The sequence below is a fragment of the Oreochromis aureus genome, linkage group 20 (assembly GCF_013358895.1).
Source record: "Oreochromis aureus strain Israel breed Guangdong linkage group 20, ZZ_aureus, whole genome shotgun sequence".
Classification (NCBI taxonomy): Eukaryota; Metazoa; Chordata; class Actinopteri; order Cichliformes; family Cichlidae; genus Oreochromis; species Oreochromis aureus.
The window spans coordinates 23,239,241-23,264,571 of NC_052961.1; the positions used below are offsets into that span (position 1 = coordinate 23,239,241).

The window sequence follows — 25,331 nt, forward strand, 5'->3', positions numbered from 1 at the left end:
AGAGAAGAATTTCAAATTTGAAGTTATCTTGTCCCAAGTTGAAATCTTGTCACAGTCTCCTTGAGAATAAACTGATATTGAGCATAGCTACATATACTGGCCTAGCCACTATAAATATTACACAGGTTCACTTTCCCCTGCCCATGCTGGGTCTGAACAGTTCTTTCAGTAAAGAAGAAGCTCAGAAAGGTGTAACGCAGCTAAAGAGTGGCTTTGCAAAGACACTGTTCTTTTTCATAATGGCAACTTTGTAAGTCATATTTTAATGACTTCAAGTGTTGGAGGCTTGCCTGAATATTTTCTACAGTAACTTGGAAACAGGTTTTCAGCATCCACATTTTTTGGCTATTTAGCTGTCCAAGGTCACTGAAATATCACACGCTGAATCTGTTTTGAGATGATTTTCAGTTTAAATTAGCACGGTCCTCAGCAGTTCTTTTGTTGTTCCACGCTTTACCCAAATCAGGCATCATTTCTGCAGAACGAACCGAAAGCCAAATTATCTTATCTACCTTTCATCTTCCAAATTTTTTCATCTGCATCACATTTTATTTGAGATTAAAGTAGGGCTGTGTCTTTGTGCAGCACTAATTGCCATAGAGCTTCGGTAATTAAAGGACAATAAAGCCTTAGTAGTAATTAGTTTCTCTTGTTTGGTTGCTAGCCCATCAATTGTGCTTCAATAATACTGATCATTAGCATGCGCCTGGGCAGTGAGGGATGCTGGGAAAGGAGCCCTGCACACACAGCACTCCACATTCCATTCCCATGAAGCCATGGCACAGAGCCATGTGGTTAACCCTTTGTGTGCCGGGCCGTGGCAGGACGTGCCTACCAGTGTAGGGCCCTCACTGTTAAATAAAGAGGTTGCACTGCAGCATAATAGACCTGCTGAAATAATGACCGGCTTTTTGAATTTCAGAAGGTTGGGAACATAAGAACTGCAGCAGTGGGCAGATGCTGCTGTCACGGTTTGTGTGAAAACAATTACACCCTTCCTCTGCGTTACATGCGCCCTTATTCACATGCAGGTTCACCTAATGAAAGCCTGTCTGCAGCACTATAAAGACTGATAAAGAGTCCAGATTATCACTGTTTTAATGCAGATGCATCCCAAAATGGATCAAATTAGGTATCTTTAAAGTGAACAGCATAGCAGAAGGACTGAAGAACATTTCTGTGCAGGCACGGTGTATGGATTGTGCTGTAAACTGTGGCATAGTAATAACGCCAGGCAGCAGAAAATGTGCTCTGTTCTGTACTTTGCCTTGACATGATTGAAAGACAATGGTCCCATGGATAGGCCATTTCAACATCAAATGTGCATGCACATCACAGGGCAAGGGTGTGCTATCCATCACATTCAGTGAGCTGTCAGATACAGCTCTCACAAGCCTAGCTAGTCTCCATACACATTTGCAACTGTGTGGCAATACAAGATTAAACCTCCTTGTACTTATTCCACTCTCAGCACACCATATCTTATACACTTACAAGGCAGCATCTTTGTATTGCATTGGTGTCTACTTTTTAATGTTTCTGGGTATATTTTTGCAAAACACTATATAGACCCTACATAGATAAACCTTTTAATCCCTGTTTCAACACCGAAAACTCTATAAAACTTTAATAAAAAACGAATACAGTAAATCAGAAGATGGGCATACATGTACATTCGTACTGCTTTGGACGGTGATGGGTCTTTGTATAGGCTATAATCGAGTGATCGCGACTTAAATGCACGCAGCATATATATATCTATATCTATATATATATATAGATATACATATATATGAAGTTGCTCAAGGAGCTTTACAATGTCTAAAGCAGATGAAAAATGAAAATACACAAAAAACATGATCGAACTACAGAAAGACTGTGCAATCTCCTCCCATCCGCCTTGGCACAATAACCCAAATGGAAGCCTTTATGAAGCTCTGATGGAAGCAGAGTGCGCTTTATAATGCCCGTTCGTGCACACTACTACATTTCCAGCTAATCAGAAGCGCGCAGTTGCAGAAAGGAGAGCGGTTGCCAAGGCAGCCACCAATCTCCCCTCCCCCTTCTCCCTCCGTTCCTCTTTCCCGTTTATTATCGGCAGAGGTCGCATGGCAGAGGGAAGTCCAACCACTTCTGTACTGGAACCAATGCAAGAATATGCACCTCCATAACAAAGCCTGTATGGAGTCCTGAGAGCGGCGGGACAGGACAGGCTGCAGTTTTGCGGGCTGCTGTTCAGCTTTTAGAAATACCCAGTAAGACAGGATCTAAGTTGGATGTTTGCATTGTTTTGCCAGCACGTGCGTTATCAGTGAATTTGTACTCTCGCTTTTGAGTGAGTGACTGAGTGAGTGAGTGTTTCGCATCCCGGCGCGGGGCTCTGAGGAGGACTGCGCATCACTTAGAGTTGGTGCCGAAGTTCGGCCGCGAACGGATGTGAGGGAAGAGTGCGCCGAGTAAAACTCCCTCACTTCTTTTCGTCTCTCCCGCTTTGGCGCTGTGTTTGCCAGGACAATAGTACGTCAAAGACGCTGAAAGTGATTTCATGCCTTCAGTCTCGCACAGTCTGAGATGGACGTGAGATTTTATCCTGCGCCCCCGGCAAATGTGGGTTCATGCTCCCTACCGACTGATCCAAGTTGCCTGAGCTCGTTGGACTATTATCACACGAACAAGGTAAATAACTATTTGTGTAGTCTCGTGCACTGAAACGATGTCTCACCTGTCTGTCTGCACGTTCACGCAATAAAAACGCGTGTTTTGGAGGCGTTTTATACAGAGGCGCCCACTTGCTCCGAACGCACCTGGGTCAGGGTGCACTGGTTTTAATCTAGTAACTGTCACCATTTATATTACTTACTTTAGAGTTAAACCTGTAATCTTTTCTGTTTCCCTGGGTTTTTTTTTTTTTTTTTTTTTTAAATGTGCAGCACAACTTTTCTTTTTTCTTTTGCAAGCATGCTTATTATGTTGTTTTCTCGGTGAAACTGCAGTTGAATTTTGCGCAAAGCTAACATTAAGTGTCCCACCCGATGTGGAATACCAGGGACTGTATAGAATCCATACTGCCCCGCTCTGCTCTGTGAATCCAACATTATCTTCCCTCTCAATGATTTCTTATGGCTTACATGGTTTTCCGCTGGGAGTTCAGCGATTAAATGGATCCGTGCCAGTAATGTACTGTTAATTACTTTGCAACGAGAAACCACAGTCTGGCTTGTACAAGTATCCCTCTTCTCTCCTTCAGTTTTGACACCCGCGCCTTTAGCCTTGTGAACTGCACTGACCCGACTGAAGGAGCAGGTGGCATTTAAAACAACATTATGAATATTTTGCTGTTTGACATTTTCCAAAACTACGAAGCAGATAACTAAATCAGCCCATGAAAGAAAGACTGAGCAGTGTAAAAACAACAACAAAAAAAGACTAAACAAAAAAACAAATAAATCCAGAAGCTGGAAAAACACTAGAACTCCAAATGTATTCAACTGAAAAGCTGCCATGAAAGATAAAAACACCACAAAGGAAGAAGAGATTACAGGTGACGTACTAATAAGTACCGCAAAGTGAACATATGGCCTGTTGAAATACTAGCAAAACAATTTTTAAACTGCCTAATTTACAGCTTTCACTAGTGTTAACAGCATCTCAGCCATCTGCAATCACTGAATAAGAGTTTGTTGTTTTCACTCACCGTGCTTGGAATATTACAAATCACCAGGCTCAGGATGCTGACCTGCTGCTGTATACTTCTTATAAGGCAACGGTGCTTTGGAGCTCTTTGGCTTTCTCAAATAAAACACGGCTTTCAGGTATGACAATGAGGGAAATCGTGCAAAAGACAGTTGGGGATGTTTTACTTTCACTGTGTGGGCAATGGAAAATCTTTGTAACTGACAGGGACATTCCAGTAATCAAGTGTAGGTACATAGATATAAAAACCAAACAAAAAAAAGCACCATAGTAATCCTTGTTAAGGATTGATCACACAAAGCTCAAGTGTCGAAGACAGGTAAAACAAACTGGACTTGGTTTTCTTAAGCGCCTCCCATTTGATCACAAATAAGGTCCATATAAAGCTTTTATCGATACACCTGTGACACACAAACGGGCCCATATAACTGTCTCCTCTGCACAGGCTATCTTTTTTTGTAGGTCAAATGAATTGGGATCATCCACCATGCGGATAATCCTAAGAATATGCTGATATCCAGGCGCTGCATGAATCCCGGAAACAAAGCCAGTAGATATTAAACGATATAAAGAGCTTTCGCAGAGGAGAAACCAACTACTGTCACTTAGACATAAAGTGTGGCGGCCCTCGAAAATACAAGTGTTCATTTGAATTATTGAAATCCCCCTCACTGCCTTTACTTGGGTTTCTTTCCACCAGGGGAGGAATAATTTGTTATCATCACATGTGTAACACTAACTACCTTCACTAGCAATGCAAATGAGGCAGGCCCCAGCAGGGATCATTTGGTGTCCTGTTGACACAGTGCACAAGGTCAAGTTCCTTTCCTCAAGCACTTGTCAAAGCGACTGTGGCATAAAAAAGACATCGGATTTGTTGTGTAGGTACTTTATCTACAGATCACATCTGCCTGCTGCTAAGCATCTCTGACAAAAATTGGTTGGCCAGTTTCAAATCCCATCCCGTGTCTCTTTCTTAAGCTACGCACAGAGCCAAAAAAAAGGCTAATCATAGCATTGAGGTCAATTGTTTTGAAGGGCTTACTTTGCATATTCACGCGGGTATTTTGGTTTGTAGTTGAATTTGTTGGTGGATTTGTTGGCTTTCAGTTTAGCTCAAATATATTCAGTTGGGATTATTATTATTGGAAAAGATTCAAAATAATTTGAATAAAAAGAAACACCAGATGCGATTTAGCATTATTCTTCTACGGCTGCTTTTTTTCCCTTTTTTTTTTAAAGCAATTTACAGTCTGAGAAAACATTTCTCCTTTTATCGCTGTGAAATTAATGGTGTTAATCTGAGTCACACACGAGTTTAATTGGATAAAATGAGCATGTGTTTGTATTTTAGCTTTAGTCTGTTTATTTGCAAACCTCTTTTTTGTGTGCTGCTGTTGCTGCTGACTCAATTTGGATACTGTGTGCGGACACAAGCTGAGTTTGAGTAATTAGCAACTTTCTGTGACTTCCAGGGCACACGTGCTCCTGTCATGCTTTCGACCTTTGTGACGTTGCTCATTTGGAGCCGTCGTTGGTTTCATTCATGTTTCCGTGCATGTTCTAGGTCGGGTGTTTCTTAGTCTTTCGGTAACATCTTTGAATATGACAGTGCATAAATCACTTCTGTTAAATTGGTAGTGTTGTCCATAACCAACTAAAGCATTTTGCAGGTAGGAAATGTGAAAGTTTTCCAAGGTTTTGGAGCGGTGGGTTGTCTTTAGTTATCCATTAAATACCATGAATCATCTGCTAACCAAATCAGTTTGTGGTAAGGCTGTGTTTACTGATCCATTGTTCAGTGGGAAAAAAAAGAGGGTATAAAAGCAAAAAAAAAAAAAAAAGCGCAGAGAAGGTACTTTAAGTGCAGATTGAGGTGATTCACAAAGGTCTATAAATAACCTTGAAGATATCTAGCTCAGTACTTTCAATACTCCCTTTATTTCACTGTGAGAGTCTGTGTTATTACTGGGGTGAACTCCCACAGCCAGGGAGAAATCACACAAAATAATACCATTACAAAAGCTTTGTGCTCTGATGGTGATATGAAACTGTACCGTGTTTTTAATGCTGTCAGCTTCCTGACAGACTGCATGGCACAGACATTACTCATATATGCTGTGCAAATGCTGCACAAATTTGCAGTGTAGTAAGCACCGAAAGTAAACAGATACATCTTGTCGTATACAACATGTCCAACTGTAATTGTACTGCGGCTATTCGTTTGTCCAGCACTTTTGGTTTGCTCTGTGAAATGGGAACACAGTGTCTGCTCCTTTATTTGAATACCTTAATCAAACATTGCTGACTGCTGCTGCTTCTGCTGCTGCCGCTGCTGCTGCTGTAGCTGGAGTGAGGTGCTGCCTACAATATAGCAATAGAGTGCAGAGATAGTAAGGCCTGTGTTTATACACTCAGGCCCCACCCAGCTCATATATCCTCCCAACAACTGATATCTGGTTAGATAGAGCAGAACTGAAGAGCAGGCTTTGTTAGTTGGTGGTCTCCCCTGCCTCAGATAAGCTGGGGAATGATGCGCTCCATTTGAATGCCTTATCTCAGTTTTATTTTTTATTATAGGACTACCTTGTCTGTGCTGTGCAAAGGTTTGATTACTTTGCATTAACATAGTCAGCGAGCTTCCATCAACTGATCATCCTCAATTGAAACAAGCTCTTGAATAAACAGTGTTCCTGAATTTACGGTTCATTTTGCCTCAATCTACCGGGGGCTATTTTTAATAACTTAAGTACTTAAAGATGGCTGACAAATTAGCCAGTGCCTGTAATGCTGGCTGTAGTGCCTGCTCATGTTGAGCAGTGTTTTCACTGTTGTAATAAACTCTGTGGTATGTGACAGAGAGGCAGAAAGGGAGAATCAAAGGATGAGCGTGAGTCAAATGGGTTGAAGTAATCAGTGGCCCAGTGTGGGGACACTGTGAGTGTGTGTGTGTGTGTGTGTGTGTGTGTGTGTGTGTGTGTGTGTGTGTGTGTGTGTGTGTGTGTGTGTGCCCGTGCATGCTAACTCGGGGCCATTCAAGCGTTTTGCTGACTACGGAATCACAATCACAATTGCTTTCATAGCCCTGTGCAGAGGAAGGCCATGCATACCACAGTAAGGGCCGGTGACACACAGTGAACAGGGGCAGAGCAAAAACAGCTCTAAATCATATTCTCCCTGCCCCGACACACAGAGGAGGTTTTAATAGGGATTCCAACCATCTGAAATCATTTCAATAAAACTGGAATTGGCTCTGACAGTGGCTGAGTCACAGGGCCCAGTGTATGGCACAGATATTTCTTGCCATATGATCTTTTTGTTTCATAAGAGACTTTGCTGGACAAGTCTTCTTCCCGAATAAACGCAAGATGCCTGCATCGGTTGTTTTATGCTTTTTTTTGCCAGCTGTGTTTTGGATGGATTTTGACAGATTAAGGAAATGAGACACACGATGATACACGGCTTTAAATTGCCTCGTGTTTCTTGGTTTGCCCCTTAAAATGTAGTCGTTGTGTTTGATCTAGGTTATGAGAGTCACAGTATGATTGTGTGAGTGGTGAGGGTGGAGGTGGGGGGGTTCCCTGTGCTAATTATTGGCAATGGCAGCACTAAGCTACTTTCTCGTTGGTGGGCACCAGTGCATCCCCCTCAGCGTCTGTTACAATAATTAAGACCAGCCGCCCCGCTGCAGTGTGCTTACATTTGTCTGCCCGGGCCTTCCCATGGGGCAATGCGATGGCATTCTTATTCTTATTCTTATGGCAGAAGAAGGAGAAAGAAAAAGAAACAGAGCCAGCACCTGCTGCAGAGTAGGCCCCTGGGTGTTTAGTTAAATGTTGATTATGTTTGTTAATGGCTGAAAACACATTTAGAAGATGTGTAGGGTGGGGGAGTGCTCTATTTGTCTGTCTATCTGTATTGGTGACAGAGTTCATTGTGGGTTTATATTTAATAAACTTGCAGCTGTTTCAGCTGGAAAAGCTACACTGAAAAAAATGTAAAGGAGTGCAAAAATGTGCCTTGAAATGATTAAAGAGTTACGTATTTAATCAGTTAAGTCGTGCATCCAGAAAAAAAGCCCTCTGTTCTCTGGTTGTGTGAAAATGTACTTGTCTTCCTGCTTTTACATCACTGTAAATGTGATGTTGTGTAAATGTGGCTTTTTGACTTTGGCTGGCTGTGGAGTGGGTCTCGCACTAATCACAGGGTTGGCAGTTCAATTTCCCGCTCCTCCTGTCTTTATATCTAAGTGTTTTTGGGCAAGGCATTTAAATCTTTGTTGTTCCCCGTGTTCTCGCCAATACGTAATTGGCTGAAATAGTGAAGTAATAGCTTGATTAACCACAATTTAAAGCTTGTGTGTATTTACTTAATCATTGCATCTAAGTGCATATGTAAACACTCTACATATGTACTGTGTGTATGTAATGTACAGATCTACAGTCTTGGATCCGTTTACTGTTAATATGCACGGTCATATAAACAAAATGTACATTATGTGATTTATATATGTACTGTGCTGTATGTGCTGCATGTATGTGCTCTGCGTATGTATGCATAGAGGAGGCTGAAAGCTGGACAAACACTCTCAGTTGTCTCAGCTTCCTGAGGTATGTCCTGTGCAAACAGCATAGGCCATGATATAAGTGCCTTGCCAGGGGTTTAAGGCTCTTTCCCTCCCTTGTTTTGACTCAGTATCCTTTACAAATATTACCAGCCTGGTGTCAGTACCATGATTTTATTGTGGTCTGAAGGGAGAGTGTCCAAACTCAGATTACCTCAGATTATTGTACATGCAGACTGAAATGATCAGAAACTCTCTAAAGTAAAGCTTGAATTTTGAGATATTTCGACCTCAATGCGGGGCTCATCTGTGTGGATTTATCTCACTCATGGGAGGAAAAATCATCTGTAAGAATGTTTGTTCTTCCAGGGTTGCCATTCACTAGCAGATCTTTGGCTTACATAATTTGAGCGACTGTTGTCTTTCCTGAATTCACTGGCGTCCAGTCATTTGGACTGTTAGAGGTTTCCACTTGAGGAAGACAGGGTTGACAAACCCATGTGATCATGTCTTTACTTTCTTTCCTCTTTTCCCCCGACTGTGACTACTTCTTCTTGTCCCTTGTCTGTCAGAAGCATGTGTTTATTATGTGTGACATATTTAGCAGGCAGATATAATTGCCCGTGCAAGGCTGTAATCGTCTGCGTCCAATTCAGTAAGCAGACTGCGGGAGCCCACAGAGCCACCGAGGTAATCAAACTGTGGCTCATTCTTCCTCTTCGAGAGCTAATGATGAGCTCCACGATCGTTTACAATGGACAGAAAACGAAGCTCAACAGAAAGTACAGAGGTAATAGTTTTTTTAGTGGCTTTTTTTCAGCTCTTTTCGTTTAGGTAATGGGATTTTCCTAAAACAGAGAAAAAGGGAAAAGTTGCTATAGAGTGATGGAAAAAGAAATGGCTAGAGATAGATGTTTAAGAAATAAGAGAGTAGGCAGATCAGAGGAAGCTTGTGGATTGTGAAAAGGGAGGGAAGGCTAAAGAAAGAGGCCCTGTCTTTGTGTTGTCGACCTATTTAGTCTCATGCTGGCCGTGAGCCATGCTGATGAGTGATGTCGCTAAGAAAAACAAACAGAGGATAGAAAAGTAGGATTTTGGAAATTATGACATATGGTCAGTGGTGTTACTGCTATTGGGGACTGTCTGCATGTTCGCTAGGCTTCAGCAACCTCATAGCAGCTCAGCAAACATGTTAACACACAGGAAAGGGAAACTTGAGCGGATCTTTTTATAGAATTGTTAATAACACAGTAGACAGTAGTGAAAAACCATAGCCTAAAGCAGCACTTACTGGCACAACCCACGTGAACCAAGCAAGAATATGTGTATGCATATGCCTGCATGCTTTTATGTACATTGTTGGTGCAAGATGTAGTCAGGGTTTTTCACATATAAGTAAAGAATTCAACATTTTGCCCAAAAGTAGTAGGGGTGGTGTACCTGCTACTTAAACTACATAAACTTAAGCTCATTTTGCACTGAATGCTAGCCAGTCAATGTTATCTTACCTTATTATCAGATCATTACTAGTGAAATACAAGCAGGGTCAGCACAGTGGTGCAGTGGTAAGCACTGCGGCCTCACAGCATGAAGGTGCTGGGTTTGAATACACTGTCCTGCTGCGGTCTTTCTGTTTCGAGTTTGCATATGCTCTCTGTACGTGCACGGGTTCTCTCCAGGTGTTTCGGCTTCCTCCCGCAGTCCAAAGACATGCATGTTGGTGTAAATGTGAGTGTGCTAGCCGTGCAATAGACTGGTGACCCATCCAGGGTGAACCCCGCCTCTCCTTCTATGGCAGCTGGGATAGGGATTTAAGTGTTGTTGGCTCAGGGGTGCTAATTTTAACCACTTTATATATTCGTGGGTAGTTTGATGCCTAAGAGTATATAATTTTTTTTAACTCATAAAGCTACTTCCTTTAAAGTTAAAAAGAAAAAGCCAGTTCACTTATTCAAAACCAAGTGAAAAGGCCTACAAGGGATGGTGTAATAGTTTTACACTAATGATGGGGAAGCAGGGCCGTTAATGTGGATTTTTATAGATGATTTAAATTGTGGGTCAATCTAAATGTTAATAAAAACCTCTTTGCCACATGCTTTTCTTAATGAAATGCCTTTCCTCATTATTTTGTTTAGTAATTTTGTGAGTATTGTATTTTAGTGTCTTGCGTCTAACACAATAAATAAGTGTTTTTCTTTGGGTAAAGGACCTTTTAGCTCTAATTGATTTCTTTTTTTAAACCCTGAGATATCACGTGCCTTGGTTGGGCTTTTGCACTTTAATATATTTGTTGCTGCACTTAAAAAGCAACAAGTGCAGTGTGGTTACGAACTTTGCAAAGCGAGTGTCACAACGAGAAACAAGTGTTTGTGGCAGCGGGGCAGGAAAAGCAAGTGAAACTGAGAGATGGTCATGTTTTATTAAGCCTGATAATGCAGCCTAATCTTTGGCTTGGGTTACACATTGCTTTGTGGGTAATTAGAGATCATGTCGTATGCCTGGCCTGCTGAATAATTGCACTCCGCCCTAATCCCCTCCTATCCGCCTTTCACCCGGCACCTCGCTGTTTCTCTCCCTTCATTCTCTCCCTCATGCTCCTAGAATCCTTCATGCTTCCATAAGAGCTGCCGTCTTGTCAAGGAAATGCACAAATAAGCAAACATAGCAGCCGTATTTCAGGTAGCTAGTCATCCGAAAGTTACCTTGCTGTAAGAGACTTGAAAATGTGCTTATGTGCTTAGAATTCAATAGGAGGAAGTCAACAGTAGAGCACTTTGTGGTTTGCTTTGTGGAACTTGTTAGATGAATGACTAATGCCTCCTGGCAAGTGCCCCAGGTTTACTATTACCAAAACAATGGCACTTGATACAGAGCACCGTAGCCCTGGTTTTCATGCAGACAGGAGCTGCTGTTTTCTTTTGAATCCTAAATGCTGAATGCCCATTCATGCAACATCCCTTGAACATGGAGACGCACACCAAGGAAATTCTCAACGGGCACGGTGGCTTGTTGGAAAAAAACCCCACAAATTTCTTTTCACTTGTTGTGCCCAGTTTTCTCATTGTTAAAAACTCACAAGTGTTTTTTCCCCCACTATCTAGATCTATTTATTGTCATTTGTAGAACTGAAACAGGGTTTTGATAAGCGCACAGTTAAATAATTGCTGGTCTTACACAGAGCTTGACAGAGCCGTCATTAAACGCTGTACATATTTCAGGTAGAAAGTCGCGGATTCTGTTATTGGTGTAGATCAAAAGCATCTACTGCCCCCACCGTAGACTCAAGAAACCGTACAGGGGTAAAGACAGGAAGAACAGCAGCTTTAAACTATAAACTCTGAGATGAATTCATGCAGTGTTTCCCCTGCAATTTTTTTTCACGCCTTGTGGTTTGAGCTCAAAATCCCCATTACATTTAAGAATATATGAAAGTAACAAAATAAAACCCACTGTATAGAAACTAAATGCATTTATCGCCTCTGTATCTCAGGCACTTCGCAAAACCTCATCCTACAGTATGCGCTCAATGAATGACTAAAGAAAGTGTGCTAAAAACTTGTCAAATCTTTTCCCTGTGAGTAGAAATGACAGTATAATCACCCCCAAATTAGTTACAGTACTTTAGTAATGTGTGGTTACCCACATGTGTTACACTCGAGTTATTAATATGCACAGCCACAATAAGAGGGCTCACTAATAATCATTTATCCAGGTCAGGCCAGTCCATTCACACACACACAGACGCTGGGGTGTCAAATACTGCTGTTTTGTCACAGCTTTCTGCATCTCACAGATATACACAAGGTATTCTTTGTGTTAGTGCTCTGGTGCACCGGGTTACTTCCAACTTTTCAGGACCCTTGGCATCACATTCAAGGCACTATTTAGGCTTAAGCTTAAATTTTCAAACATCAGGGTTAACATTGCATATTTTAACTGAAACCACAGTCTCTTTGCAAAGCCCAAACAAGTACTTTTAGTGCCTAAACCCTACCCGGGAGTGAAAGCAAAAGAAAAAAATCTAGTGAAAACAAAGCGAAAGAACGCGTAAACGCAAATCGGAGAAACTGAGAAACCAACACTCTAAAACAGGACCGTAATCTCCCTGCAGTCCAGTGTGTCAAGACACGTTAAAGGACACCTTATTCAATTCAATTTATATTGTGCCAAAGCACGATAAAACCGTACCAAACCTCCCTTTTAACAGGAAGAAACCTCCGGCATTCGAGGGAAAGGAGACGGGACAAAAGACAACGTCTGGAAGAGAGAAAGAGATTTATGATAACTAATGATTAAATGCAAAGTGATTTATAAACACAAAGTGAGTGAAAAGAGGTGAATGAAGAAGAAATGCTATTTAACTGTGAAAGTGAATAAGCATGAGATACATTGAATCTAGACTTTTGAAGCCAGGGGTCAAACCAAAGCACGTTTGGGTCTGAAAGAACTTTGACCTTGACTTGAGACTCAGTGACAGGATCATTTAGATATTCCCTGACTATACAAACACATCCATTTCAAATCGTTTTAATTTTCTAACCTGTGCTATGGGCGAAGTTAGAGATTGTACTGGTTTTCAGTCTTGCTGGAGTTTTAACAGCAATACACCCCGTGCTAGTGATAATTCTTTAATATTTTTAGTATCCTCCCATGAGCCTCAAAGCATCAGATTATTCTTCTGTTTGTCAGTATTATTTATTTAAAGGCTAACATGGTGTTTGATGCCTAAAGTGTGGGATCGTGATGCCAGTCTCACAGATTTGATACATTTTGGATGAAACTGTTCACAAATGCTTCCAACATGGGCAATGATTAGGAATTGATAGGTTCCAAAATTAAGACACTTAAGGCCAAGTTGATACCAGGACCACACACAAATACATGCACGGGGTCAGATAGACTCGTACTTGCTCACTTTTCTTCTGAAGCCCCACCATTTACACACACGTGCCCACGTGCATGCTCGTGGACACACACACGCACGTTTCCCACATAGCTTCAAGGCATTTCATTTCCTCTCCTCCTGAGACAACATCACAATATAATGGGACATGGTGTCACATGACAAGAGCAAGTACATGTAGCGATCAAATCGCTCTTTCAGTCTCACTCTAGCTTGAAGGGCAGAACGGTCAGTCGTTACATAAACTAGGGTTGGTTCAATTACAGAAAAATGTGCTTTGTGTCCTTGTCATAAGGAGAGTGATGAAGCACATAAAAAAACCCAGTTTATTGTTGATGTTCCTTCATGGTTTTGGAAAAATACCTCACTTTCTATATTCACATCGACAGAATCGTACAGTATGGAGACACATGTACTTCATTTAGGTTTGCCTGCACTACTGAAGTATCTGCATGGAAACACACCTGCACTGCTACCTTAAAGAGTGACCAGCTGATATTCAGAGTATAAGGAATATGTGCACAAATGGTAATTCCTGTCAGTGAGTAAAGCTTTCCATCCAGAGGAAAGGACAAACTAATACTCAAGAGTGAAATACCAAATGTCCTATATAAGGAAATGAGTGCCTAGAGAAATATAAACTCACCAACATTTGACCTTTTCCCTCCCTTATGAGGCATCCCAAGAAATAATCAAAGACTATCGGGGTTGTGCATTTTCTATGTAGATTGTAATTTTTCAGTAACTCACGTCATGTTAAACTAAAGTAAGTCTCAAATTGTAGCAAAACAAAAAAGTGTCTGTATTCCGTTAAGCTCACAATGATCTCTTCTGTCTCTGGGATGATTTTCCTTTCTTTTTTTTCTCTCAGGTGTATAGCAGAAGTTAATTCTTCACATATTGAACCTTGTTGTGGCTGACAGTTGCTCCAGGTATTCACTGTGTGCTGCCATCTCACAGTTTTCAGACACACCGGTAATTAAGTCATCTTGAAGCCTTGAGAGTGCGACTATGGCGTACTGAGCTGAGACCAATCTGCCACTAATTGTCCCGAGTTTTAATTTCTAATGGAATAAAGGCCAGAGGGAATGACGCTTAACGAGACGCAGTTAATGTGTGCGCGCGCGCGTGTGTGAGACTGTGCGCTCTGTTTACTGTAACTGCTATTGCTCTAGTAAATAGAGGAACAAGAGTGAGAAAAGCAAGATGTTTCCTTTTGATTTTGTTGTCTCATTTTGCCGTTTATTCTACATAGCCCTCAGGATATCACTGTCAGTTCTGTGCTTTACTTTTGTATGTGAGGAATGCTAAATGTGACATTATTGAGTGTACTTTCACAGCAGAGGCTAAGATAGCCGCACAAATTGAGGAGCGCCCTTCTTAGCAGCTGTAACAGTGGAGACCCCTCTAAAAGTGAGAAATGCTTTCTTGCCTTGGCATTCAAGTTATTGCTCAGAAAGCATGGGTGTGCATTGGAACTGGAAAGGTTGTTTACATAGCCTTGGGAGTGTTTGTGTCATGATTTAGATTCCAGGCATTTCAACATCCAAATAAATCAGTTTAGCCTTCTGAGGACAAGTAAACCTCCAAAAGAAGAAATGGGCCAGCTGTGTTTAAAACCTATTAGGTGGGTTTATCTCTAAAGCAATCTTCTTTTCAGTTACAGGTGGAGGAAGTACCAGAGCACTTGGTGATAAAGATATTCTATCTTTTATTTATGACTTAAGATTGCGTTTACCACATTTGTATGTTTGTTCTGTTTTAAATATGCTTCATATGGACGTTTATCCATTATATCTGTGATTCTGATGACAGCACATGCCTCCAAATACAAAAACAGCCGTCATGTCCTGTAAGATTTTACACAAGTGAAAAGTCTGTCACCAACAACATCCAAAAATATACATCAGATCTGGCCCGAGGATGCATGCCTACATGATTATTTCATTTTCGAACACTTTGGTGACTTCACAGTAATTTTTCTACCTTATCGCTTTTTAGTGGGGTTTGCTTTTGCAGCTGACTCAAGGCCCTTCCTCTTATTGTTTCAATATGTCTGAGCATTGTTTGAATGAGGTCAAGCATTACCGATCTGGCCTGGGGCCAGCTTGACTTCAGCTGATTTAATTGAATCTACGACATGAGTCAAACTCAAACAAGCAGAGACTGCTTTGCCATGACAGCCTCATTACTCCACATTAAGAAGTCATTTCACAATGCATTGTGACTTTGGGCTTGACAAATGGTGAAAAGGGATGAAATCAAATAAGTGAGTACATTTTGGAGGACTACTCTTGAAATGCTCTGGCTGGAAATACGCCAGTACTGTACATATATTAGGAGAGAGCGCCCCCAAAAAAAGTCTCTCTGCTGTTTTGTATAAGTTAATGTGAATGCCTTCTGGGTTAAAGTGTTCCCATGTTTGCCATCTGCAGTAATGGAATGACATTCAATGCCATTTTCCCTCTTAAATGGAATTTTTGTCAAAGCGTTATGAATTCAACCTGCCTTGTCACTCAAGCCGCAGACATTGCTGAGAGGGGAGAAAATATGCGAATGAAACCTTTCACTGCAGATTTTACTGTTAGCTGTGAGCAGACCAAATAATGACGCCTTTATCACGTCTACGGCACAACAAACAAAGAAAGCTTTCTTGTGACATACCAGAAGATATGATATCAGGCAGTATAATGACATACATTATGTATATAACGCATACACAACATTCATAGCATCTCTGCAGTGTGCAACTTACATTTCTGCATTTCATCAGCTCGAACCTCGACTAAATTTCTCAATTAAGCATGCATTCTTTGAGAGCAATTGGCAGCTTGGCTAAAGCTTGTAGGGGGGGAAAAAAGAAAAAAAAGAAAAACGTAGAGCAAGCTCAACATGCCAGGGCCTCCCTTCACAATAGGGAAGGAAATGTTGAGACTGCAAGGGCTGTGGAGTGGAGATATGGCAGTGTTTGCTTAGGGCTAGGTATCGGGCACAAAAACAAACATGGCTGCCCTTAATGAGTCTGTTTGCCTGCCAAAGGTAAAGACAGCTGTTGTCTCTTGCCACAATGGAACAGACCACAGTCCCACGGAGCACAGAGGAACACGCCGCGTCCCCATAGTAACACTCACCTTATGTTTACTCAAAAGTCAACTTATGAAGTCTTCTTTACAGATAAATAGTGAGTAAAATGTAAATGATGAGCCCATACGGCACTTTCATGAGGTCTGGCTGTGAAATGCAATGGTCTATTAAGTCATTAGGGCGGTAAAAGTGAATTTGCTTGTGGGAGTGTGAAACGGCTGTGCAGAGAGTTTAGGCTCGTTATAGCTCACAGTAGTAACGAGTGAGAGTTGGGAAAGTGTGACTTTCATTGTTTAATAAAGCAGAGCACATGTTATTGGACTGTTGAAAAGAGCCATGCTTTTTTTTTTTGCATCTGTCTTTCAGGACTAGAGAAAATCTCTCAAAAATCTCTTCTGGTGTCAAGTGGCTTCTCAAAAAGACGCTAATGCAGGGATATAGGCAAAGTGGGGCATACTGAAACCTCAAAAAGCACTTTTCTCCCCTGTGAAAAAAATTAATACATTCTCGCTGTACCTGTCTAACTAAATCAGCACCGACAGCTTGCTGTACTCCAGGGCTAATTTTAGAATTAAGAACATGAGTGAGATGACTGCACAAGCATTTTGTTAAGAAAAGAGAAGCCACTGTGAACATTGAAGTTCCAACCGTCAATTGCATCACAGCTTTTGTTGAACCAAAGCCCTTCCAGCCCCCCACCACCACCACTTTCCTGGCATTGTTTGCTGTGCATTTTTTAGTCACTGATTGGACGGCAGCTTTTTCCATTGTTACACTGGCCCCCTGACAAAACCAATGACAATATCACAGATAAATAAAAATGTTCAATACTATATGGGTAAGTATGATAAATTGACTTTTTTTTAAGCTCAGCCAAGCTTGTTAGTCAACCTCAGGTACACATCACATTACAAGAACACAGGAAATAACTGAGAGGTAGCTTACCTAAAAACAGTCCCGCAAAGGGGTAATAACATTATAAAGAATAATGAGTTGTAGCATTAATATTTATGTATGTAAATGTAAATATTACACCTGAGTTCTAAAATATGACAAACGCATGTGTATTTCCGAAATTTCAAGCTTTAAAAAAACATTATGAATAGGCTTTTGTCATTTAAGCAGGTTTAGATGAATTTCCATCTTAAGCAAGAGTTAACCTTGATGACTGGAAATCATATCCATGGTTTACATGTTCGCCATTTCCCAGAATGGTAGATTGCAGTTAATTACTCTACAATTATATTGTGGCCACCAGATAACTGTCAATGACAGCTGAAAAGCACATTTCCTGTTTGACTGTTTCAAAGAAATGCAGCATAACTTAACCAAGGAAGTATTGTGACTAGGCTGAAAATGTACCTGACCACAAGTGGGTTGCTACAAGTCCTGAGTAGTGACTATAAGTGACTGGCACTTTCTGTCCTACATATTTGCATGAATGCCCCACATTATTTGTGGCCTTTAAAGTTCTTTGCTTTGCAAGGCAATGCTAATGTATAGAACATGTACTTTCAGGAGAGCGTGGTGCTAGACATGTTATTGAACAGCTATAGTACCGTATCCGGCATTTGGTCATGAGGGCAAAATGAATTCACAGTTCTAAGACGGTTGAGAAAATTTGAGAGCTTTTCTTCTACCAGCAACAAGTGCCAGAAATTACACTTAATTTTTATTTGGTTCTCCTTTTAAGGGGACTAAGGAACCACTCAGAACTAAATGAATAATGAATGAAGTTCAAGAGTAAAAGAAATCCCACTGCTCTGCCTTACAGCTGCTATCAGTCTGTCAGCGGTGAATAATTAAGACATAAATTTTGCCTTTGCTTATTTTTCTGGAGCTCGTTTCAAGGTTTAGATCCGGGATATTTGGCTTTCTGGTTCCCTCCGTGGCTAAAGTCTCCCCCTGTTTGTTTGCAGTGGTGTTGTTCAATTAAAGTGCAGGTTTTTTTAAGAGATTTGGTTTTCAAGTGACTCCCCAGAGAGACAGCAAAGGAAATGGCTGAACACATCAGACACATTCGTCTTCTCTGCTTAGTTACTTTCTAGGGGGAAGATGGTGATACCTATTTCCTCTGTCTAATGTGTTTGCTTTACACCATATGCCAAGTGTCAACATCTAGCTTCTTGACAGTCATTTTTCATTTACAGCAACTAGCCAGGTTGAATAACCTAAGGCATTGCGCTGTTTTTGTGTTTCGCTTTTATCAGCCACTTGTTTTTAAGGTAGCAAACTTCTAACATGGTTAAGGTTAAATGTGCTCTAGTCAGAGATTATTACTTAATAGCCTTGGCTGGTTGTTGATTGAGAATAAAAAGCCAATTATCATAATAGGATATGGGACATAATGACAGAATTAAATGAGTGTGACAGACACACAATAGGCCTGCTCTGTCATCGCCTTAGCCCAGCACGCTTATTAGAATTAATCTGGCCTGATTAAAAATGCAAATGGCTCAAAGTCATTGATGGAGTTTACATGTTGTTTATAACATTTAAATGATTTAATTACATGGAAAATGAAATGGTGGGATGTGCGATTGATTTTCGTTCTTTCCTTCTTTCTTTTTTGGTTGAATATTCTCTCATGCCAGGAAGAGAAGGTAATGAGATTAGTGCTCTCTGTTTCTCTGTTTCTGTCTCCATCTCTGCCTTTCAGAAACTGCTGGTTTGGTTCATCGAACCAAGAAAAGCTGCTTTATTGTTATCACCGAAAACATTTTATCTTTGTCTTAGAAGCACCTACTGTGTTGTGTGGGCAGAGACCTTCAAAAATTTAAAGTGTTTCCTCCTACAATGCATCATTTTAAAAGACCACTATATGATTTATAGCCAAGAAGTGACACGCATTCTTTTGTTTCCTGATGCTATTTTTTTAATAAACAGCAGTGTAGATTAGCCACCTGAGATCTTCAAAGACAGATTTTAATAGTCTAAGATGTAATGACATGCTGTACAGCCTGTGGCGACTTGTTAATGTACGTGGCATGCTTTGACATTTAAGTTTTGATTCCAGGAAGGTGTTTCCCCCAAATAATTATTCGTAACATAACATGTAAAGACAGGAAACATACTAATTTATCCCAAAACCTTAGGATAAACACCTCTGTTTCTGTACAGTACTATGGTATGTATTGATTCTACAGTTATTCAAATTAATAGATTTTTTATCTCGTGAACAATTTTGAGTGTGATAGAAAATTAACTGAACATGATCGGGCAATGTTGAAGATTTGACAATAAAACACAAAGAAAAGGCAAATCGGTGGCTGAGCCAATCATAACCTTTCCCTGCAAGTTTTCTTGACTAGTCTGGAGCAGAAGGTGAACAGCTCGTCCCTCGAAGTGGATCATCAGCCGCTGTTTGGAAATACTTTAGATTCGTCGCAAGTGATGTCAGCCGAGAGCAAATGACATGCAGAGTCCACAGGTCTTTGTGTGAACTGCAAAGCAACACATCTAACTCATTCAACTACCTGAAGTTACACCACAAACTGTATAATGAATGCGTGCAAGGCCAAGAAAAACAATGCGGTGGTTGCCAAGGTGAATCATCAAACGTGAGCTGAGATGTTCATAAAAGCCTGTACAGCGCGTCAGCGTATCGATCCATTTCAGAAATACCAAATGACCACTAACCAATCGCATGTGGCCAGAAATAAATGCTCAGAGAGCAACAAAGGCTTTGAGAAAATGGTCAACTGAATGGATAAAAGATATTTTATCCACTCATGCACTTATTTTGTTAAAGTGGCTTTAGAAGTTTTGCTCACGTCCATCATGCAGGTACACATGAAGGTGAATAAAGAGGTTCATTTAGGCCTGACAAACACCTTATTTCTCTTTAAAGATTAATTTATTAATTTAGTACAAGTAAAGGTGAAGGCAGTTCCCTGTTGATTTCTTGTTATGTTTTGGTGCAATTTTTTTTTCTTCCAAGATGCATCGAATTTTGTTGCATAAGGATTTAAAAAGCAACGTGGCGTTTACATGACACAATAAAAACACTTTTGTCAGTAGAAATCAGTGAATAACAAATAATCGTGATCTCGATATTGATAATCTTGCAGTCCGGCTGTCAGGGTGTACATGATGGAGTGTAAGCAGCAAGCCTGACATCTACCTTCTTGCCAGTAAAGGTTTCAGAAGACACTATTTTCAGACTGTGTGCAGTTTGCACACTACCGGTACAGGTTAATAGTTTAGCTTACTTGAAATATGCTTGGTGTTTTTGCACCTTTCACTTGTGGTTTAAAAAAAAAACAAAAAAACCTTGCTAGCATGGGTTGGACGTATTGTAGGGGAAGGAAATTGACTTTTTCTTTGCTGGTTTGGTTTTTGTTTTCTTTTTCAGACAGGTTACCTGAAACCAGGGTTTTTGTTGTTAATGTTGCGTTTTTTGTGTGTTTTAAAAAAAAAATATACATACACTTAAAACCACCAACGAGTGAAGTGAATAAATTTTTTTGGTTGTGAAACACTGCGCCCTGGCATTCATGTGGATACTACTTTTGATCGGTACCACCCACCTAAAGTCAGAATTTAACAGCACTGTTTAATCCTGACTTTAGACTTGGTTTAATCCCAGCCAAGGTGTTGCCCCGGTATTCAGATCTGTCTTCCAATGGATCAAGCCTCCACAGAATGCACCAGAAAAAAGAGTTGCATCCAACCTCCAACCACCATGCCCATATGGGTTAGAGTTGCTTTGTGAGAGGGGATCCTCTGAAAGCAACTCTTTTTTTTTTCTGTTTGGATGCAAATCACCTAAACCACTAAAAAGGCACATGGTTTTAATGTTGTGGCTGATTTGTGTACACGCCTTTACCGAGGGTGTTATTAGGGTATTTATAGTCATATCAATTCACAGCTGTTATGGAAAAGTTTTATTTGATTCAGTGTGTTTTTCTTCCAATAATAAAATTTCTGTGAGTGGGAAAGAAGGTTTTTTTTTTTTGAAATGTTATTCATATGAGGGGGCCACATGTTCAGTTTTGATGTTGATGGGTAGAGTTGTTTCCACAGCTCTGTTTCCCCACCGACCTTGCCAAATGTCATCAGCAATGCCGTTATTGAATGCCTAATGTAGATGTCAACATTAAGCTGCAAGCAGATGTGAAATTGTGAATTGTAGCTAATTTTTTTTTCGTTTAAAGACTTTCTGTAAGAAGACATACAGACCTAAAACTTCGTGTTGACAGAACAGGATCAATTCCAACTGTGTGTCCGAACATCAGCTCAGCGTGTTGAAATGGAAAGTATGCTATCGATCTGTGTGCATTAGAGCTCTACTGTAACACGAGCAGTGAGTGGCAGAACAAAAGAGGCACTGTGTGTGTCACACAAGAGGAGATGTGAAGTACAAAGAAGGCCGCTAACTTCAGGCTGTCTGTTGGCATTTCATTGTTTACCATCTTGAGTCTGACCGGTATATAACATATATTTGTATTTCGTGGAGGAATTTTAGTCGCTCACGTGCATCTGGATCTGATTTTGAATGGTCTGAAATTTAATTGCCTCGCGGAGAGAAAAGTTATTGAGGTGGGTGGTATCAAAATGCTTCAAAAAGTATGACATGATATGGGCTGACTTAAGAAAATACAGAAGAAAGCCAAAAAAAGACTGCTGCGATAAAGGTCAGGCGGCGCAGTTTACATCCTGAAAATCACATTGCTTAATAACAAACACCTCCTACACTTTCACAGTTCAAAAAAGCTGCTCACCTTAATTCATTGCAACTTAAATGTTATTCACAGCATCAGTTATATTCTTTCAAAATGTTATCCCAAGGCGCATTTGTTGTTGGTGTCAAAGTCATCATTGCAGCCTGCTTGTCTAACAGCACACTGAAACCACATGCCCATATGGATAAGATGTACAGAAAACACAGATAGCCTATATTAAAAGAATGGGCCTTTCATTTCAGAATGCCCATCGTGATACACTGTAAATTTTCCAGCTTAGTCTTGCTGTAACTGATGCTCCTGTGATCTGAGCTGTCACAAAGTTTACGTTTGACTTTTTGCTAGAGCTGGGCGATAGAACGATAACGATATGTATTGCGAAATAACTTTTTCTCGATAGAAAAATGTAACTATTGCGATAGGCCTCATCTCTCTTGGCCTCTTAAAAGAAAAAAAAGAACAGCCAATCCAAATTAAGTAGCGCAGAGCCGAACCAATCACAGCCGCAGCGTCATGTCACGTGACTTATTACGTACAGCACAAGTGCCAAGGCGCACATGTGTATTTGTTTGGGAAGCAGCCAGCTGGGCTGCCCAGGTAATGGAGGAAATGAGTGTGCCGACTAGAGAAAAATCAACCGAGAGCGTGAGCGAAGGTTACCGAAGAAAAAACAGATGATGGTTCCAATGCCGGAGAGATTGTCGAATGGAAGGGCCACAGAAGTTCCGTAGTGTGAAGGTATTTCGGCTATTTCAAGTCTGACAAAAAACAGAGTAGCGCGCACTGTAAATTGTGCCGAAAGCAGGAAATACAATAAAGCGGTGCATGCTCAGTCTCTGACTGAAAGCGCTAATTCGTCATTCGGCTTTTGTCAGACTAAAGTAACTGTTAAAACTGTTTGAAAAGCTAAGCTATACAACAAGGAGAGATTGAGAATTTCCTTTTAGTTCTCAGTTTATTTGATATTGACAAAAGTTAGTCAATTTTGTCTGTTCTTCTGTAAAACAAACTAAGATTTATTTTTAGAATTAATATTTTGTTTCTAAGTGGAATTGACAATTTAGTGGTCTGTTTTGTTTGTTCTATTTTGGAACTTAAACGCTTTAGCGGCTGCCTTTTGTGTAGTTTGCAATATTTGCCTTTATTTATCTGAAACTGAAGTCTCATGTTCCTTAAGTACATCTACCCTGTTGAACTTATTATGGAAAATAAATATTTAAATCAAAACAAGCTGCTGATTATTTCACATTTTACTTGTGAGCAACGGCACATTTAAATCTTACAAATGTAGTTATTTGGCTTATATCATGATATATATTGTTATCGCCTGAAATGAAAAAAACATATCGTGATATGAAAAAATCTTATATCGCCCAGCTCTACTTTTTGGTGATCTCCATTAACATAATGCAGACACACAAAACAGCTTCATTGACCTGGTTTCAATTAGTTAAAAAACAATTTAAAAAACAAACACCCAGTTTCTCATAGTCACTTGCTTCCAAAAACAATGGATCAACCCTGAAAGGCTGTTGATGTAGTACTTTTCTCCTTGTGAGAGTAACACTGACCGTTGACTAACCACTGCTCATTCGGATAAGACCATATCAACCAAATATCTGACCGGTCGACTCTTGAGACTGCAATTTCCAACAGTTTAGACAGTTTGTACACTGTAAATGTCTACAAATCACTGGATATTGTGTATTTTGGGACATGGCTGTAATCTCCATGAGCTGGTCTCACTCATAACTGGATTGTCTTATAAGGCTGGGAGCCATACATCCTGTGTTGATATTTGTCCTCTTGCAACTCTCCTAGGACCAGAACACAATTATTCCTTTGTGCCACGCAGTACAGTATATCACATGCTGCACATTTCTGCTAGAGGAAGCACACAGTGTTGTGTTGTTGCATATGGCAATATGATAAATAGGCCCATGCTTTAGACTATGAGGATAGAAGGCCCTCATAGTCTGAGCACAAATGATTGGATTATATTGTAAACAAAGTGGGCTATACATTGTGTGATATAAATATTTTAATCCTAATCCTGTGACCGAAGGATTTAGGTTCTCGAGTACTTCCACGTCTGAGATCACGATCTTTAGCTGGAAAAGGGGAGTGCTCAATCCGGGTCAGGGAGGGAGGAGTTGCTTCTGCAAGTGGGGGAGTTTAAGTGTCTTGAGTGAGAGGAGTGGACAAATGGATTGGCGGTCTGTTGTGGTAAATAGAGAGCTGAGTGTGAAGGCAAAGTTATTGATTTACTAGTCAATCTACAGCCGTAAGATCGCCTATGTCCACGAGCTCTGGGTACAGACTAAAAAATGAGATTTCGGATACAAGCGTTAAAAATGAGGTTCCTCCAAAGGATGGCTGGGCACTCCCTTAGAGACATTCGGGTGGGTCTCATAGCAGAAACACTACACCTTCACACTAAAAGTAGCCAGCTGAGGTAGTTCATTTTTCTGACTAGGGTGCCTGCTGGATGCCTCCTAGGTGAGGGGTTTTAAAGGATTTCCTACTGGGAGTAGGCCTAGGGCAGACCCAGGACACACTGGAGAGATTATATCTCTCGGCTGATTTGGCCTCGGTGTACCCCCAGATGATGGAGGAGGGCGAGGTAGGTCTGAACATCTTTGCCTAGACTGCTGCCCCCATGACCCAAACTCAGATAAACGATAGAAAAATGAATGTATGGCAAACAAATAGAGGATAAAGACCAATATTCCTGCTTTAACTGAACAGTCTAGCACAGCACAGAGGTGATTTTTCAAAATGAATAAACTATAGGGTGTGAAAGACAAAAAAGGCAGCAGTGCATTGGATGTGAAGACAAAGATCTGTGACCACATCTAAGAAGACAGAGAAACAGTCAGTGTCAGGGCCTTTTCAGTAACTGCACTGTTCAACTGTACCTACACACGATGACAGGAAACGTGGCGGTGACAAGGAAAACCCTGAGATGCCACATGGAGGGGTAAAAATAGGCCACTTGGCACGAGAGACGGTAAAAGAGGGGGAGGAGAAGAATCAGAAAGAGAGGAAAATTGGTGCACATTCTTCTTGTAGGGACTTTCTTCTGCAAGCCTGAGATAAGAAACTTCACTGTTGGCAAGTTGTTAGATCAATCTCATTTTTCGCTTGTTCCTTTTCAGAGAGAGAGAGAGAGAGAGAGAGAGAGAGGCAGAAAGAAAAAAAAAAATGATTTTGTTTCCTCTAGTTAAACAACAAAGGAACATTGAGCAGTGCTCTGTTCTGACTTTACAGTCTACACCTCCTACACCTTCACAGTTCGAAAAGCTGCCCACTTAAACACATTACAGCCTCAAATATGTCATACATCTCACTTCTTAACAGTGTCAGTAATAGTCCTGCTAAATATTGACACAGGGAAAACCCA

General features: G+C 40.7%; 1 protein-coding gene across 4 annotated transcripts in view; it reads left to right on the top strand.

Annotated features, from left to right (window-relative positions):
• Positions 1-2,076: 2,076 nt before the first annotated feature.
• The window catches only part of LOC116309790 (TOX high mobility group box family member 2-like), an 81,734-nt gene continuing 58,479 nt past the window's right edge, over positions 2,077-25,331 (top strand). The window contains exon 1 of one of the 4 annotated variants that reach the window (XM_039605003.1): positions 2,077-2,676. In XM_039605003.1, coding sequence (XP_039460937.1) covers positions 2,572-2,676 — 105 coding nt within the window. In that variant the 5' untranslated portion in view covers positions 2,077-2,571. Of the gene's footprint in view, positions 2,677-22,616; positions 22,667-25,331 lie in introns of those variants that run through there. The other 3 variants (XM_039605004.1, XM_031726491.2, XM_039605005.1) reach the window with 3 other exon arrangements.